This window comes from Drosophila serrata, unplaced genomic scaffold, assembly GCF_035046125.1.
Source record: "Drosophila serrata isolate PLE 108 unplaced genomic scaffold, ASM3504612v1 contig_100, whole genome shotgun sequence".
In the NCBI taxonomy this organism is placed as follows: domain Eukaryota; kingdom Metazoa; phylum Arthropoda; class Insecta; order Diptera; family Drosophilidae; genus Drosophila; species Drosophila serrata.
Window position 1 is genome coordinate 791,425 of NW_028256998.1, and position 17,730 is coordinate 809,154.

The 17,730-nt window shown below is 41.5% G+C and overlaps 3 protein-coding genes across 3 annotated transcripts in view; 2 read left to right on the forward strand and 1 right to left on the reverse strand.

The window, feature by feature from the left end:
* Positions 1-5,732, reverse strand: part of LOC147644771 (uncharacterized) — a 38,463-nt gene extending 32,731 nt beyond the window's left edge. Inside the window, exon 1 of the mRNA XM_086841000.1 lies at positions 5,151-5,732. Within this exon, the coding sequence (XP_086697126.1) occupies positions 5,151-5,732 (582 nt within the window). The remainder of the gene's footprint in view (positions 1-5,150) is intronic.
* Positions 1-17,730, forward strand: part of hbt (headbutt) — a 39,740-nt gene that overhangs the window by 14,349 nt on the left and 7,661 nt on the right. The window contains exons 2-3 of the mRNA XM_086841049.1: positions 14,440-16,225; positions 17,249-17,612. Coding sequence (XP_086697175.1) covers positions 16,142-16,225; positions 17,249-17,612 — 448 coding nt within the window. The 5' untranslated portion in view covers positions 14,440-16,141. The remainder of the gene's footprint in view (positions 1-14,439; positions 16,226-17,248; positions 17,613-17,730) is intronic.
* Positions 6,060-16,089, forward strand: LOC147644772 (uncharacterized). Its single transcript, XM_086841004.1, has 3 exons — positions 6,060-6,239; positions 14,909-15,902; positions 16,079-16,089. Exons 1-3 carry the CDS (start codon positions 6,060-6,062, stop codon positions 16,087-16,089), a joined length of 1,185 nt encoding a protein of 394 aa, XP_086697130.1.

Consider the following 17,730-nt stretch of genomic DNA (forward strand, 5'->3'; position numbering starts at 1 on the left):
GCAACTCTTAACCAATGTGCCCCCTCGGTCTATACCTACATAGTTTATTCGGAAATTCCTATAGCTTTGACAAGTGTCAGGAGCACAAAAGACGCGCCTTCGATATGGATGCATGGATATGCGAGTGCACACACACACACGCACACACATACACTCTGGGACATAAGTTTGCGACCCCGGATCGTAGATTGTGAATGTGAACCCGACCTCCGCCCATCTGGAGCTCGGCTCCCCAACCTTTTGTGCGCTGGCATAATTGAAGGTTTCTTTTGTAGGTCTTTTGGATGTTGCTCAACTCGAAGGTGGGACGCCTCCCTCCACCTGCTTGTCTGAGAGAGTATGTTTGTACAATCTCAATCGCACCGACAATTAGGCTATAAATATTTGCCGATTTGCTTGGCAAGGCACTTGGTATTGCGTATTTTTCAGGCCTCCGGGGCACTGCCAACAAAAGTTTTCTTCCTCCGCGGGTATTCCAAGGTTGAATGTCGAAGGCAAAAGTTTCTTTGCGGAGGGCAGCCGTCAGATATGCGGGCCACACACAAAATTCATTGCATATATACATTTAGGCGTCGACAAGCCGTTGACAGTTTTTCCTTGCCTTGAACACACTGTCGAGGAGGAGCCAAGACGAGAAGAACTAGAGTTCCCGGAGAATCATTTGCATGTTTTTAAGGCAACATCATGTCGATTCTCAGGCCATGCATTCGACAGAACGACACATGTTACCACATGCCTCAAGTGCAACACTTGCTACAGATTCCGATTTTATGCCCCATCACGAACATAAATCCAATTGGTTGTATATATATCGAGCAGACCCCAAGCAAAAGTGGAAAATACTACTGGGAATTGCTGCCTAGCCAGGCTTTAACGGCATGCCATGAAATTTGATGTTTTTTGGCCATCAAGTGCAGACTTTAAGGAAAGCCGTTGACAGCAGAAAAGATGAGGAACGGGCCCCACCATCAGTCATTACTCTCGTAATGTCAATAACCTCCGTTAGCCCCATTCTATTTGGGTTAGGTTAGTAATTTCTCTATTTTCCTCGTCACCACCAAATTGGCCATCTTAATTATTGTGGCCGTCTTTTAGTTCTAAACACTTCTTGTTCTTTTCTTCTCTTACTAATATTTCTTTATTATTTAATCCTAAACTTTTATACTTGGTTTTATCTATTCTTCACTCTTGTCTTTACACTTTTGTCTTTACACGTCTACTCTCGTTCCGATCTTCTCACCAAGTGATCTGCCGCTCTCAGCAAACACTCAATCAACCCCCATTCTTAGCCAGTCGCTCTCTCATGTTCTCTTTTGAGAGAGCGTAACATCTCAATTAGAGTGGCCAGAGCATACTTATCTTAACTGGCCTGCTACAACTCGGCCGTCCTGACTTTGAGATAGCCCTCTATCTCTGCTTAGAATTATAACTTAACTACTATTTACAATTTGATTTTCATTTACAATTCAATTCTTAGTTTACTATCTTAATTACAGTTTTAACCAATGTCTTATATTATTTGCACTCCAAACACCTTGATATGGATTGCGAGACAACTGAAACCCATCAATATCTTTAAGCAAATATCTGTCATTTTTTAAAACTTTTTCAATTACATAAGGACCTTTACTTTTTGGAATGAGTTTTCTCGAAGCTCCTACAGTGCTATCAAAATTCTTTACCATAACATAATCTCCTTCTTTATATTCTGTAGCAGTTTTCTTTTTTGCATTATAATATTTTTCATTCTTTATTTGAGATTTCCTTTGTTCCTCTTCTGCTTCTTTTCTAACATCTTCTAAGGTTTTTCTAATATTTCCTAACTCATTTTCGTCTTCTAATCTTTCTTTTAGATTATCCAAAACTTCTCCTTTCTGTCTTATCCCAAATAATGTTTCACTAGGACACTGCTTAGTACTATTATGAATTGTATTATTCATTGCATACTCTACTTTTTCCATAACTCTATCCCAATGTAATCCCTTTTCCGGTTCTGTCAATTTTGCTATCATAGGTCCTAGGCTTCTATTGACTCGTTCAACTTGGCCATTAGCCTGCGGCGAGCCCGTCGCTATTTTTATGTGCTTCACATTACTTTTTTCCATAAACTCTGCAAAATCAGACGATGTAAAACAACTGCCCCGATCTGATACTATGCATCTAGGTATACTATAAGCTCGAAAATAGTCTGTTAATGCATTTATCACCTCTTTTGTATTTGTCGTTTTTGTTGTGTACAACCTAACAAACTTTGTAAATGCATCTACGACCACAAATATATGCTTTTTTGATCTGCTACTATCTACCGGCCCATAATGATCTATATGAATGATCTCAAAAGGTTTGTTGCCTTTTGGTATACTATGTAAATGTCCATCTCCTCTACCTACCTTCGGAGCATACGCTATACACTTTAAGCAATTTTGAATGTGTTCCACGACTTTATCTTTCATGCGTGGAAACCAATAGCTCTTTCCAATAACTTCTAACATTTTATCTCTCCCAATATGACCCATTTCATCATGATACTTGTATAGCACATGTTCCTCCATTCGATTCGGTACGTAAAACAATAATCTGTTGTCGTTGCTTTTCCTATAGATCACACCATTTCTCATTTCATATAACTTATGCTCGTTACTTTCTAACATTTTCCTAATTTCCTGAACCTTTACATCTTTTGATTGACAAATTACTAAATTTGTTTCGAATGTATTTGCCTCCACTATCATAATATTGTTGCATCTACTCAATGCATCTACATGTTGCATTTGTCTGCCTGCTCTGTGTTTTAATTCATAATCGAATTCCTGTAGCTCTAGAGCCCACCTTGCTATTCTTGGGTTCAACTCAATCTTATTGAGGGTTAAAGTTAGAGAGTTACAGTCTGTTACAATTTTAAATCGTTTGCCTAGCAAATATATTCTAAATCTTCTTAACGCGTATATTATAGCTAAAGTCTCTAATTCAAAACTGTGATACTTCGCTTCCGTTGCAGTTGATCTTTTCGAAAAATAGAAAATAGGATGTAACTTGCTGTCATCTTTTTTCTGAAGAAGCACAGCCCCAAATCCTAAGGCACTTGCATCACAATGAAGTTCGACATCATCTCTGTAATCATATAAAGCTAACACTGGCGCTTCCATTAACTTTGCCTTTAAAAGCGAAAAACAATTCAACTCTTCTTCTTCAAACCTAAAAAGCCTATCCTTTCTTAATAAATCATATAATGGTTTCGCTAATATAGAAAAATCCTTAATGAATCGTCGAAAATATGAACAAAGACCCAAAAAGCTTTGAACTGCTTGCACCTTGCCTGGGATCGGAAAATTTTGTATAGCTTCTAACCCCTTGCTATCAGCCTTAATCCCATCGTTTGAAATTAGAAAACCTAAATATTTGACCTTGTCTTGTAAAAATTTGCATTTATCCATTCTCAATTCTAACTTGTTTTCTACTAACCTTCTAAATACTTCTTTTACAACATCTAAATGTTCTTCTAAACTTTTGCTTGCAACCAAAATATCATCCATGTATATGATTACCTTCTTTTCTCTTATCATGTCCGAAAATATGTCATTGACGAATCTCTGGAATACCTGTGGGGCTGTTTTAAGACCCATGGGCATCCGTAGAAACTCAAACTGCCCTAACGGGGTAGTAAACGAAGTATATTTCACTGACTCTTCGTTGACAAATACATGAAAGTAACCATTCTTAAGATCCAATTTTGTAAATACTGATTTTCCCACTAAGCTATCCAAAAGGTCATCAATTAATGGTATCGGATAATTGTCCTTAGCCATTATTTTGTTCAATTTTCTAAAATCTATACAAAGTCTAAGTTCACCCGACTTCTTTTTCACTAATACGATAGGAGAAGCATACTCCGATTTACTAGGTTGAATAATCCCATCTCTAATATATTCGTCTAACATTTTTGATAATGCTTCCTTTTCACTATATGACAGTCTTCTTGGTGCGCAGCTAAATGGTTTTGAGTTTTCTAACACTATTTTCATTTCGCATTTTATTTTCGGAACTTCCGGTCGCTTGATTTGAACATAATGCGTCTCTAACATCTTGATAAACGTTTCACAATCCTTATAGTTTATTTGCTCACCAATATTATAAAGTTTTTCTTCCTCACAGTTTTCTAAAATGTTTATATCCATTATTTCCCTATCAAAATTTTCGTCCAACACACCTCGATGTTCCTCAACTAACCCTTTTGTACCTAAAGTTTGTTCCCGTATAACATCTGTACCTAAATTATTATCTTCTAAACATTCACCTAAGCTTGTATCTAAACCATTTTCTCCTAAATTTGTACCTAAAATGTTCTCATATAAACTTGTACCTAAACCATTTTCTCCTAAATTTGTACCTAAAATGTTCTCACCTAAATTTGTACCTAAAAGATTCTCTCCTAAATTTGTACCTAAAAGATTCTCTCCTAAATGTGTACCTAAAAGATTCTCTCCTAAATTTGTACCTAAAAGATGCTCTCCTAAACTTGTACCTAAAAGATTCTCACCTAAACTTGTACCTAAAATGTTCTCATCTAAACTTGTACCTAAAATATTCTCATCTAAACTTTTACCTAAAATATTCTCTCCTAAGCTTGTACCTAAATCTTTTTGATCTAAATCTGTACTGAAACTACCTTTATCTAACTTCTTGTCCACTAAAATTTCACTTTCTAAATTTTCGCAATCTAATACTCTATCCAAATCATAAGGGTCCTTAGTATTGTCATTCACTAAGCTAATGTTTGTATCACGACCGACTTGGGTTTTACATTCCTCGATTGTAATCATTTTTAAGGTCTCTAAATTAATTTCTAATTTACAAGCTTTCATAAAATCTCTCCCCAGCACAATATTACAGAGCATAGATTCGCTAGCCACAACAATTAATTTAAACCAAATCTTTATCTCGTTTTTTAATACAAAGCATAATATTTTACCATAGCTTTTCAATAAGCTTTTGTTTAATCCGAAATAACTTTCTCTTAGAGGTTCTAACTTAATATTTTTCGGTATACAAGAACGTTTTATAAGCGAAACTGGGCTTCCCGAATCTATTTGGCACTCTGTAATAATCGGCTGGTTCGTATTTTCCACACAAAAAATTTTGAATACTCTTACATAGTTGTTTTCCACCTCCTTCTTATTCTGGGGACATACAGCAATTCGGTGATCCTTTGCGCCACAGCCATAACACGAACCAGGCTCTCGCTTTGGCTTGGTGCACTCCCACTTCCAGTGCCCCTTGCCGTTGCAGTTGAAGCATCGAGTTTCGTTGTTCGTCGAAACCGCCTTTGCCGCCGACGCCTTCGCCTTAATTGACGCCCTTGCTGGCAGCTTGATGTCCGCAAACGCTCGCAACATTTTCCTCGGTGCATCAAAACATTGCATTTTAGCCTGTATTCGAAGACTTGGTAATGGAATGCCCTCTACCAGTCCATCCACCAGCTCATCCTCTTCCATTGCCACATCCCGAGCTAATCTGCACTTTTCCTCGAAGTACATCGCAAAATTTTCGTCCGGCGACCAGACGCGTGCCTCAAATTTGCGCCTTAATGCCGCTTTTGACTCCATGCCCCCAAAAGCTAGCTTTAATTCTGCGATGAGCTCGTCCATTGGCTTCGCCAACCGTCCGGCCTCAGCATGCAGCCATTGTAAGGAATCTCCCTTGAGCTTGATGATCAACAGAATTCGCCGCTGCATGTCCGTTAATCTATGAAGTGCCGAAATACTGTCCCACTGGTCAATCCACGATCGCACACACACCTTGCTGCCGAAGTCCATTAGCATTTCTCTGGCCATGTTAAAACCCGGTGTTGCGAAACTGTCTGTTGCTATTTCGCCATCTCGCTGTACGTCGCCTCTGCCGTTTCCTCTGCCGTCGCCTCTGCCGTCGCCTCGTTGCGAGTTCTGGAAACTTCTGGTAGGTAGCTGTTCAAAGTTCTCAGAACTGTTGTTGTTGGCGTCGTTGTTTCGTCGCCCGCCACTGTCGCCAACTCTAACGCCTAGCTGTCCTTCCTTCTCGGAACCATGCCGAATTCGAGCATTTTCGTCTCTTTCATTCCCGCCGTCTTCTTTGCTCTGGCTGCCGCCGACATTGGCGCCGATCTGGCGATTCAAATTTGCCAGAATTTTTCTCGCCTTGGCAGTTTCCTCGCGCAATTCTCCAAGCGTTTCTTTGGCGATCTCCAGCTCACCGTCGATTTCCACGTCCGTGTCACCTAACTTTTCCATCTCCACACACTCTTCCGGAGCACTGCCTCGAATCCCAATCGGGACCTTGGCTAGCATTGCGAACAGCTCCACTTTTGTGCCCTTCGTAGGCAAATTTAACAGCTCCAACCACCGTTTTAATTGCACAACCGTTATATCCGCTATGTTCAAATCCATTTTTTTATTTTATTTTTCCAAATGATGAGAAAAAATTTTGATTCTGATCCCACTTCTGAAGTTTGTGGCCGTCTTTTAGTTCTAAACACTTCTTGTTCTTTTCTTCTCTTACTAATATTTCTTTATTATTTAATCCTAAACTTTTATACTTGGTTTTATCTATTCTTCACTCTTGTCTTTACACTTTTGTCTTTACACGTCTACTCTCGTTCCGATCTTCTCACCAAGTGATCTGCCGCTCTCAGCAAACACTCAATCAACCCCCATTCTTAGCCAGTCGCTCTCTCATGTTCTCTTTTGAGAGAGCGTAACATCTCAATTAGAGTGGCCAGAGCATACTTATCTTAACTGGCCTGCTACATTATGTATACCGTAGTGTCTCTGGCTTTCGCTCGAAGAGTGCGACAGCTGCTTGGGCCCTGTCCCGGGCCCCCAATGCGATTTTACAGCAGGGTTAACAATTTTAATTGCAGCCCGAGCCACTCGCCCAGAGCCATCGTCTGGCAAAATGCAAAATAGGCGGAACAGCTGGCCCAACTCGCACAATAGCTACCATACTGAGTTCACTGGCGACTATAGCCTCAGAGATGAAGGGCTGTCGGTCATTCAAGGGAAGACACATGGCAGGCGGTCTGGAAGTGCAGCCATCTGCCGGTAGTTAGTGCACCACAATGACTTTCAATAGATGAACTTAGATATATAATGTTTCCCCCCTTTGTAGTCGTTGTTGTCCTCGTTAGCATTGCCTTAAGATGGACACTTGCCATCACGAAGGCCATCTATCGCACACACTAATTGTATTCTCGATAATCCTGTTTTTGGTTTTGTGACGTGATACCCATTGTAAATTCAAAGCCAAAGAGTAAAATTGTGTTAACTAATGGAATGGTTATTTATTCCCTAAACTGTATACTTGTATTTATTATGTACAACAGTTTTTGCTTATTCTACAAAGTAACTTTCCTTTGCATTTATTTTTAAAGCTTCTTTTCCTTCCTTTAGCTTACGTCAAAGCCAAAGGAAAGCATTTCCTCCTTGGGCTACGGTCAGATTGTCTTGCCATTTCCTGGGTGGCGTCATCGTCTTTTATTTTCTGGCTGCCACTAAAAAAAAGCAAGCCGTGTTTACTCTTAGATGACAGTACATTTTGCCGAGCTAAAATTTCACTCAACTGTCAAGAATAAAGACTCCTCTCACTCTTGTCTCTGCGCCCGGCTAGGTATGCAGGCCTGCACCTGTCCCACTTATTCCCCATCACCTGAGCATTTCGCCTTAATTGCGGTCAACGTGAAGCGCCTTTGTCTCTGCTCCCGAACGGCAAATGGAGAAATACAAGAAAAAAAGGGGAAAACCCCAAACCGCAGCAGTGCAGCAGCAGCAGAGAAGATCCAGATGCTGCATAGTTTTAGGTGCATCACGTGCAACATTCTGCCATGAATTCTATGGAAGGTATATGTATTTGCAGGACTTTTTCTGTAAGTGTGTGTGTACTGGTGGTCCTCCTCTCCGGCATGACGTTATTCGGTACGTCGTTATTGTTGTGCTCCCCTCCACTTTCGCTTGGTTTGGCTCCACATTGATTCGCAGCGAACGCAATTTCTGCATTTGCCAGCCTCTGTTCATCTGTCTGTCTTTTGTGCCCATTGTTTTTTGCCAGTTCTACCTTCTCTTTTTGTGTTCTTTTTAGTTTTTCCCATGCATTTGTTATGTTTGCGGTTTTTTGCGCCATCAGACGCTTGCGCTTCGATTTTAGCAAAAATATACATTTTGTGGTGTACTCTAACGTTTTTGTAGGAATTTTAGAGCTTGTTTTCACTGCGGAACACAGCTTGAATCCTTTAATATCCTCAGCATGCATCGCTGGACATTTAATTGAAATCAATTTTTATATACAGGATTGATTTTTTGCATCTGTTACAAGGATACATTGTAGATGGGTGCATTTTTTACTTATTGTAGTAAATGTAAATATTTGTCCATTTTTTTTTATTGCAATAAAGCATTATCATTTTACGACAGCATAGCTGTCTTGCATCAAATAATAAATTAAAATAATAACTAAAGTAAAATAACTATAAATTCGTGGTATAAATGTATTTTTTGTGATATTTTTATATAAAGCCAACGATTGCATTCTAAACCTGGCATTGGAAAACTAGAAAATCTAGTAAGGAATTTAACTTCGTTTATTGTAAACAACAAATGTTTATGGTTATACTTAAGATACATATATGTTTAAGGTTCTTCCAAAAATTCTTAGGATTTTTAAAGCCCCTAAAAATGTGTCTTAAAGTAATTAATAACATTGTATAGGTATTTATTATAGTGATTTTTGTACCATCTTCTTTTGTTACTCCTTAAAATTCAAATGAAAAGAAGGGGAAAAAATTATATATAAATCTTTTTAAAGCCTTTAGTAATTTTCATTCCGATTGCAAACAGCAAGGGTATTGAAACATTGGCTTCCCAAAGTTAACTTCCACTCTGGATTTTTATTGATTTTCATTTTTTTATGTTTACTGCATGCCGCTGAAGCGACCACACATTTTTCTGATTTATGGCGGTCAGCAGCCGAACCGAAGTGAGTCCTGAACGCCATTTAACCATATTGTCCAGCAGCGCTGCATGATTTTTCAAGAGTGTCAACCGCGAACAGCTGATTTACGATAAGTTCGAATCATTTTACAATTCACTAATAAACTAAAGTGATTAACGACTGCCCAAGGACAACATGTGTGCGATCAGAGGAGAGAGAAAAGAGCGACCAGCATGCTGTCACATCTCATAATGACCCTAGTAGTAGGTCCTGGTACACTCTTCTTCCACCAAGTTCATAAATAGTGTAGGTCAAGTGTGTTGCATGGCAAAAGGGGCAGAAGGTAGTAGAAGCACCCCCCGGCGAGTGCATACAAAGCACATAGATAGGGAACCATGTTGTTTAATACCCGGGGATGTAGAGACCAAGGGTCCTTCACTTGTGTACCTTTTTGTTTACTCTACCCATTTTCCCTGATACAGAGAAAAACAAATGCAATACAGAGATTTCTTAATTAAAACTGGGGCCTATTGTTTGTCTTAAACATTGATTTAGTTGTGTACATATATGGGTATATGTAAAATTGATTTGAATATTAATACTTTTTGCATTATTTAATTCTGAAATTCCCCTTAGGCAATTATGATTGAAATAAATGTCCAATGCAGTAGCCTTAAGGGGTAGAAATATAAGAATATAAAAAAGGAAACGAACCATAAATAATCGAGCATTGTCAACATATATTTAAGCCTTAATGTGAATTAATTCGTTTGACCATAAGCTGCAGCCATTTAAAATCAAATTGATAGTTCCGAATAAGCGAATTCATTGGCGGAAATATATGATCTCACCTTTAGCGAAACACCTCGTAAATTTTCGGCGCTTTCGCAGCAACCCGGACAGGGTAATTTCTTTTGAAGGCTGCTGGAAAAATTCCTTGAAAATATTCTGCAAAAATTATGTAAAATGCCTGGCACAGGGAAAATATATTACCATCGTTGTGGTGGCTTGAACAATAAATAAAGCGGGACCAGCGCCGAGGCCAGCTTGGAAAAGTTCCTCCAGAAAATAATGTACTTTAAGACCACAGCCCAGACAAGTTGGACCCCGGCCTTAATTAGGGCCCAGGATGTACCCTGCCCCATCATCATCTTCGGCTAGCTATCAACTGCCCTTGCTGACCAGAAAATGTTATCACAATGTTTTGACAACTTCCTCGACACTTTTTGCATCTCACCTGATTGTCGTTGGCGGAAATATATTTCCCCTATTTATTTTTTTACTTTCTGTCAGCCGCAAATGTGTCGTGGAATTCTCAGCTTTCCCTTTTGTCGCAGTTTTTCAAAGTTTTCTTTATGCCTCTGCGGGCATATTTGTTGTGGCCCGAGTTTGCTTTGCCATACTTTTTTTTAAGTTTGATTTATGGTACAAACATTTTTTTCGGTTCCTGACTAAACTATACATATGAACCATAAAGAAATACTAAGCTAAAGTCCACGCCCCATTATTATCAGATTACAGCAGAGACCTTAAAGCTAGAATGAAAGGTAAACTTGCTAAATCTCTTGACTATCATTTGGGGTAAAATTGTAGTAGCTACCTCCCAGATGAACTTAATGGGAAACATATAAAATTGCCTTTAAATTGTCACACAATAAATGAATAAAGTGCTTCATTATATTAAACTTCAATTGGTCTGCTCAGTTTTAAGAAAATATTTCCACAAGCTAAGCAATCTCCAACACCAGAAATTAAACAATAAAGTGAAGAGTTTATCTTTACTTTTCTTCTTAAATTTACTATAAACTTTGAATAAAGAACTTTTGTATTGTTTTTGATAGTTTCTAACCCAACTTAGACAATCAAAAATAATATTTATAGAAACAATAAACCACGAGATGAAAAGTCTCAAACACTTGCAATTAAGGAATAAAGTGTTTTTCTTTTCAATTGAATCGAAACCAAAATAAAGAGCTTTTTGGTTGCTTTTCATAGTTTCTAGACAACCAAAAATAATATTTACAAAAACAATAATAGATTAAAATGACCCAACCATCATCCTTTATTAAGTTAAACTAGGCATTGTCATATTCCGCCTACAGGTAACCATAATTTATACTTGGAATGACATTGCCAACTCGATACACATTTAAACAGTCAATTATGTCCACATATATGTATGTTACGTTCTAATAATGTGAAAGCTTAGCTGTGATGCGCTCTCTACGGTAAACATCCGCCTGCCAAACCCATTCATAATGCGCTCCTTGTTTTAGGTCATTAAAAGCATATCACATGTGGCAGGCACAGGCCATTCATTAAATGTTGGCCCCCACTACGGTTTCGTGTAGGCAAATATTTTTCCAGAGAATCCATGAAGAAGGGAAGGGAGGTGTGCTTTTAGCAAGCAGACTATTGGTTGCAACATTGCCTGCGGTGCAACACTTCCTGTTTGTATAAACAAACACGTCAATGTGTCTGCCTGGCGTACACAGTCCCAGAGGCCCCCGTTTTCCTGTCACCCAGGGTCCGCCCTTCACTTTCCAGCCCTTTCACAGAACACAAAATTCTACATTAGCTCGACAAGGTTTCAGATTGCAATAAAAAAAGGAAACAGACCGTGTGGTGTCGCAACTAGGAAGTGCCTTTCTATACATTGTACGGACTAAGGATGCCTTACTTAAGCGTTCCCATAAACCGAGCTCTGTTTCGTTTAGCTTTGATTTATTATTTGCGAATTTTTGTATAGTTTCATTAGCACATATATTTCCGCTGATAAGATTAAATATTCCATATATAGCACATTCGATGCGGCTGTCACACTCAGATCTGTATGTTCTGGTGACGCATTAATTATCCTTTGAGACCACATCGATTTATCCTTGGCAACGCATGGATTATTGCCAACGAGGGGGCCTTTCCTGGATCGCTCCCCTCTCATCATGCTTTCAGCAGAGTTATGTAAAAGTTGTGTAATAATACAATTAAGCACTTTCATGCTGAACGCTGCTTTTGATTAACAGAAATTCCAAGTCAGTCAAGTGAAAGTCTTTCACCAAGGGGGAGGACTTAAATGTGCTACCTTCCCCTGGCGCCAGCTGAGAATGGCAATGCGAAGAGAATGCAATTTAATTAAAAAGAACGAAATTTCATTTTATTTTCGTTTATTGTGAGTCGAAGAAAAGTAGTAGGTCCCTCCGGGGAAATGTTGCAAATTTCAACATTATACAAAGCTCTAATGTTTGGCAAGTTATTTTCAGGAATTTCCCATTTATTTACAGTTTAAAAGCTGACTAAACATGAGAGAGCTAATTGGAATTCAAAGAATTTTAGAACAAATAAATATTAAAGAATATATAAACCATCGCTTAGCAATCTTTCTCATGTGTGCAAGCCTATGCACCTTTATTGCCTCCAGAACTACGCTTCATTAAATATCACTCATACGACACGTTGCGCTTCCTCGCTCCGCTAGACACTCGAGAGTTTATGAAGCACTTGCAGCACACAATTGAGCCATTGCCACGACTTATATTGTTTGTGGACCATTAAATTTTTATTTTCAACTGCAACGTAGCTGGGAGAAATTCATTCCGGGCTTTATGACCAGCCACGTGCTCCTGCTGCTAATTGCCACTGCAAAAACTATTATCAAATTCTGTCTTCCTTTCATTTTTGCCAAGTGGACTATAAATAAACACACAGGGTCGAAAACCATGGCATCGACTTTAACTAAATGTTGAACAAAAACTTTTTCCCCTTTTCTTTTTCCAGCTCGTCAGCCTTTTTCCCTCTTTTGTGCGTCACCATAAAAAAGCAAGTTGAAATGATTGAAGTGAAAAGTTTGTTAGGAGAAGTTTTTAAGCACAAAGCCAGTATAGAAAACTAAAGTAGAAACGACTAAGTGCCAGCCAAAACGACGAGAGACAATTAACTTAATAATTTTACCGGAAACCTCAGTTTAAAATGTCAGAGATAGGGATAAGCTGACACACGCAGTCTCCGAAATCAGGCAATATCCTTTTAAAAGGACCTACTACAATATCGGTTTATTATAGATGCGCACGATAAGCTGAATGTCGATTCACTTCCTCATCCGCTGCAGTGGCCTCAATGGAACGAACGGGTATAGGGTATTCGGTGCTCGGCGGCGATGTCGGAAGTTCGGGTTAGGCCAAAGCACAGACTTGTGGCCGGAAGTGTGCACGTTGGTAGCTGTGTTGCTGCAAGACGGAGGAGGAGCTGTGGTGTAAGTGCTTTTCCAAGCAAATTGCCAATGTAAATGTTGCAGCAACCAGCAGCAGCAGCGGCAACAACTAAATGCGGCCCACAACAGCTGTGTAAACAGCGGCAGCACAGGCAACAACGACCCAAGCACACACTGGACAGTGGATAAAATTGGTTAACTTATGGGAAAATATTATATAGTTTGATATAATTTTCAATAATGTATTTTGTATCCTTATGAAGTAATATTTGACCAAGGTAAAGAAAATACTAATTTAACCAAGTTCATAGAAAATATACTTTAAAATCAAGAAAGGCAGGTAGTCATAGTTCGCTTCTTGGAATTAAGAAATGTTCTTTTTAAAGCACTTCTGCTGAGGCCCGCAAAAAGCCTGCACTTTGCCCACTGTGCAGGGCAATAAGAGTATTTGCTGATGACGTCAAAAGACTCGCAAACTCACATAGACTCACACTCGCATACAAATGCAAATGCACCCCCTTTTCCTCGCCCCGCTTTCCCACAAAGCAGACAACTCAACTAACTAACGGGAACTCAACTCTGCAGCGGAAAAGCAACGCAACCAAAATGGCCGCAACGGCGCTTCCTGGTCGCCGTTTTGCGTTTTGCGTTTTGCTGAGGCACGCGCGATTTGATTTGATTTTATTGCTCCGCCCACACTCACAAAGGATATTATGTCCATGAGCAAACGCTTGCAGCGACTAAAGTGCCGCCATCGTGATAATTATAGTATAAAACTGGACTGGGAAAATGGCTGAAACTAAAGCGGAAATTAGGGGAAACTCGGGAAGATTAAGGTTTTATGAGAAATATGAAGAGTTGTGAGCCGTATAAAAAACCCATTCAAAAATCCAAGCTAGGTATCAGGAAATGTACTTAAAACCAGAAGTGGTTACAATTTACACAGATTTTTATTTGCTGAAAATAAAGAAATCCATCGTTATGCAATCTATCCATCTGAACCTCAAGTTATTCCTGCCTTTCAGGCTTACTCCGCTCTTCTTGCATCTATTTATCTGACTCTAGTACTGTCTTACGGCAGCAAATTAGTGTCGCAAAGAAGTGGTTTCTGTGCTCAGTGGAGCGTTCCCTTCCGCCTTTATCCCCTGCCTCCTGGCAATCTTTCCCCGCGTCCACATGGCGTATGCTCAACGCCCGTCTAATTAGTGCATTATGCACTCGCATGTGAGAAACAGCCGACTCATCCGAATGCCTTTATGCCTTTGCTCCACTTACAGGCGGACAGACATCTCGTGCCACTTGCAACTGCAACAGGAGCTGAAGGAAGCCACAAAGGCCACAGAAGCAAAAGCAGCAGCAGCAGCAGCAGAAGCCGAGCCGAGCACAATTGCCAAGCGTGAAAGCGATAGAGGCGCGCCGGAGTTGTAGAGCAACGCCTTCACATTGGATTACGCGCAGTTTTACTTTAGAGCGGTGCCAATTAGTGGCCAACAGCAGCAACAACAGCGCCAGCAGCAGCACCAGCAGCTCGTGCAGCAGCAATTGCTGGCCCAGCAGCAGCAGCAACTGCAGATCCAGCAGCTGCAGCAACAATTGCTGCTGCAGCGACTCGAGCGGGAGTTGCAGCAAAACTACGCGGCCCTTAGACAGCGCTGGCTCACCGGCTACGAGCAGGAGCAGCAGTTGCAGCACCACCAGCAGCTCCAGCAGCTCCAGCATCTCCAGCAGCTCGAGCACCACCAACAGCTCCAGCAGCACCAGCAGCAGTACAGCTACTACTTCAGTCGCGGCAGCACAAGCACCGGCACCGGCAGCGGCCTGGGTCTGGGACTGGGCCTGGGCTTTGGTCTGGGCAGCGGCAACCTAGCCAGCTGGTACCACCTGCCCTCCACCTCGGCCCACATCTACATCGGCACCACTAGCAGCAGCACCGGAGGAGCCGGAGGTGGCGCGGATAGCACTGCCTACCCGTATCCATACCGAAGCTTGGGCACCTATTCCGGCGGCGGCTATCCGGCGGCGGCGCTAATAAACTTCGATGCCTCGCCCACACCACTGCTAGCCTCAGCGGGAACCTCACCCGGCTATCTACCGCCGCTAGCCGTTCCAGCGGCTTTGCCGCCACCACCGCCGGCGCCCAGCGTAGCCACCGACTATTATTTTACCAGCCGGAGTACACGAACAGTTCCACCACCGCCGCCGGCACCACCAACGCCGGCAGCGGCAGCAGCGTCAGCGGTAACAGCGGTATCGGCGGGAGCAACAGCAGCCGCCAGACTATCGCCGTTCCGGGATTATAGTGCGGCGGAGGAGCTGCAAGCTGGCTATCGCTACAAGGCCACGCCCCGCAGGCGGTACGACGCCTACGACAACTACGGCTATCTGCCGGGCTTCGCCAGCACCACCGAAGACGAGGAGGACCTTCTCGAGGACTGCCTGCCCCAGGCACTGCTCTCCACCGACTGCTCGAGTCTCGAGGACGTGCGCTTCTTTCACCTGCAGGAGGAGGACGAGGACGAGGACGACGAGGAGGTGGCCACGCAGCTGGCGCACATCCTTGACCTGCCTGACTTTCTGCATCCGTACGGCGGCAGCGGCCGGGACGGCCTGCACAGCCACAAGACGCCGCCGCAACACGAGTACCAGACGGAGCACGGCTCAGCCGCAGCGGGAGGGGCAGCAGGAGGGACAGGCGAAGTGGGTGGCGGAGGTCATTCGCAGCGCATCTCGGAGGAGCAGCGTTACCAGCCCTACCAATACCAACAACAGCACCAGCATCAGCAACATCAGCCGCTTAATCAGCAGCAGCAGCAGCAGCAGCGGCAGCAACAGCAGTCGCAATATCCACAGCAAGGTCAGCAGTTCCAGCAGGCGCAGCAGCAGCAGGCGTACCACTCGTACCAATACCCTTCGCAGGACAGCTGTGAGGGCTTCAACCACTTTGCCACCAACGCCGGCAGTTGCCTGGGAAATCAGAGAATGATGGTTAGCAAATTGTGGAACAGCTGCTTCCCGGAGTTCACGCCGGACCATGTGCATCGCCACAACTTTTATCTGTGTCAGGTGAGGCATTATGCGTCGATATTATCTCTATTAATATTTATTCTATGTATGTTCCATATAACTATATACAACAAAGGTAAAGTCATCATTTAAACCCAAAAGAACTTTTGAAAATCGTTTAATTCAGGTGGAAGTTAGAGTACGACTAATACAATCGTCCCAGCAAACAATATGAGTGTTTTCTAAATGTTTCCAATGGTTTTCTTTATGAGCATACATAGTCATAATGATCTTAAGATAGTGACCGGAAACAGCGTTTAATCTTTGAAAACAGACATGGAAAAATTCGGTCTTCAACCTGACACTTTTCCAACACATATTTACTATCGAAAACTCTCAGAAAACGGACATTAAAGTAACTCGTTGCTGGAAAGCATTGAAAGTGCTCCAAAACCGCTCAAATTTATGTGTATACCCCGCATTTTTTAGACTCATAATTATGAGTGCTCTTAACTTCGCTTACCGAGATTACATAGACCTTCTCATTAATTCGTTAATTCTCATTAATTTATTTTTTTAATAAAAATCATTTAATATAATACTGTTTTTATTAACATCAGCATTACACGAAGTAAGCAGTTATAACTTCAAAAATAAAGTTGTACAGTAATATATTTTCCAAGATTTTACAAAATTCGTAATGGGCCATAGTGCCGTCGAATCTCCGAATGCCGTGTGAGTATCGTAAATGAGTTTTTATAGGTTTAACTTAAGAAAAGTAACATTTTTTTGTCAACAAACTCATCAGCTTGTTCAGTTCGGATCAACGATCAAAATAACGAGGATGTATGCGTATGACGCTAAAGAGCCATTCATAGGATTTTACACACCACAAAAACGAAAAGTTGTACTACAAATATAATTCTCCACAACTTATAGAATAAGTTACTAATATTTCCAAATATGAGAAACAATTTAAGAAGTGACTTTAAGTTATAGTGTCAAACCATAAAGCCAAAAAAGGCCACAAAGTGATATGTGCTTCATCCTCTGACTCTTACTGAAATACCAATTTCTCCTCAGTGGCAACGCAACACTCAGGTGCGGATCGTGTACCTCTTCTACCGCTGGATTACGGCCATCACCTGTCTGGCGGCATTGGTCTGCTCCTTGCTGGACATTGGCCGCACCGAGGAGCACTTCGAGCACCACTATGCCAAGTGGTGGATCTACCTGACCCACTGGGGATTGCTCTTCTGCACCGTGCAGGCCTGGCTGGCCGCCTGGATCGTCACCCAAGGAATGATGGTGGAGCGGGAGGACTTTGAGATTGTGCGCCAGGCGAAGAAGAGCCGCTTGCACCACCTGTACTGGGTGCTCTACACCTGTGCCACGGTCTATGCGTTCATTGTCACCATGTGCTATTGGCTTCTGGTACACAATCCAGGTGAGAGAATCATATTAAACTACCAGATATTTTTTATGTTTTCTACTTTTTTATTCGAGGCAAGTAGAATCTAATTCATTTTAGAACAGGTGCACTGTAAAAGTATAAGAAATGTGAT

Bases quoted from the DNA above. Each gene is read 5' to 3' on its own strand.
- LOC147644772 (XM_086841004.1), top strand. From the start codon at position 6,060: ATGCCGAATTCGAGCATTTTCGTCTCTTTCATTCCCGCCGTCTTCTTT. The intron at 6,240-14,908 runs GTCCGTGTCACC...CACCACCAACAG, and splicing joins AGCTCACCGTCGATTTCCAC to CTCCAGCAGCACCAGCAGCA.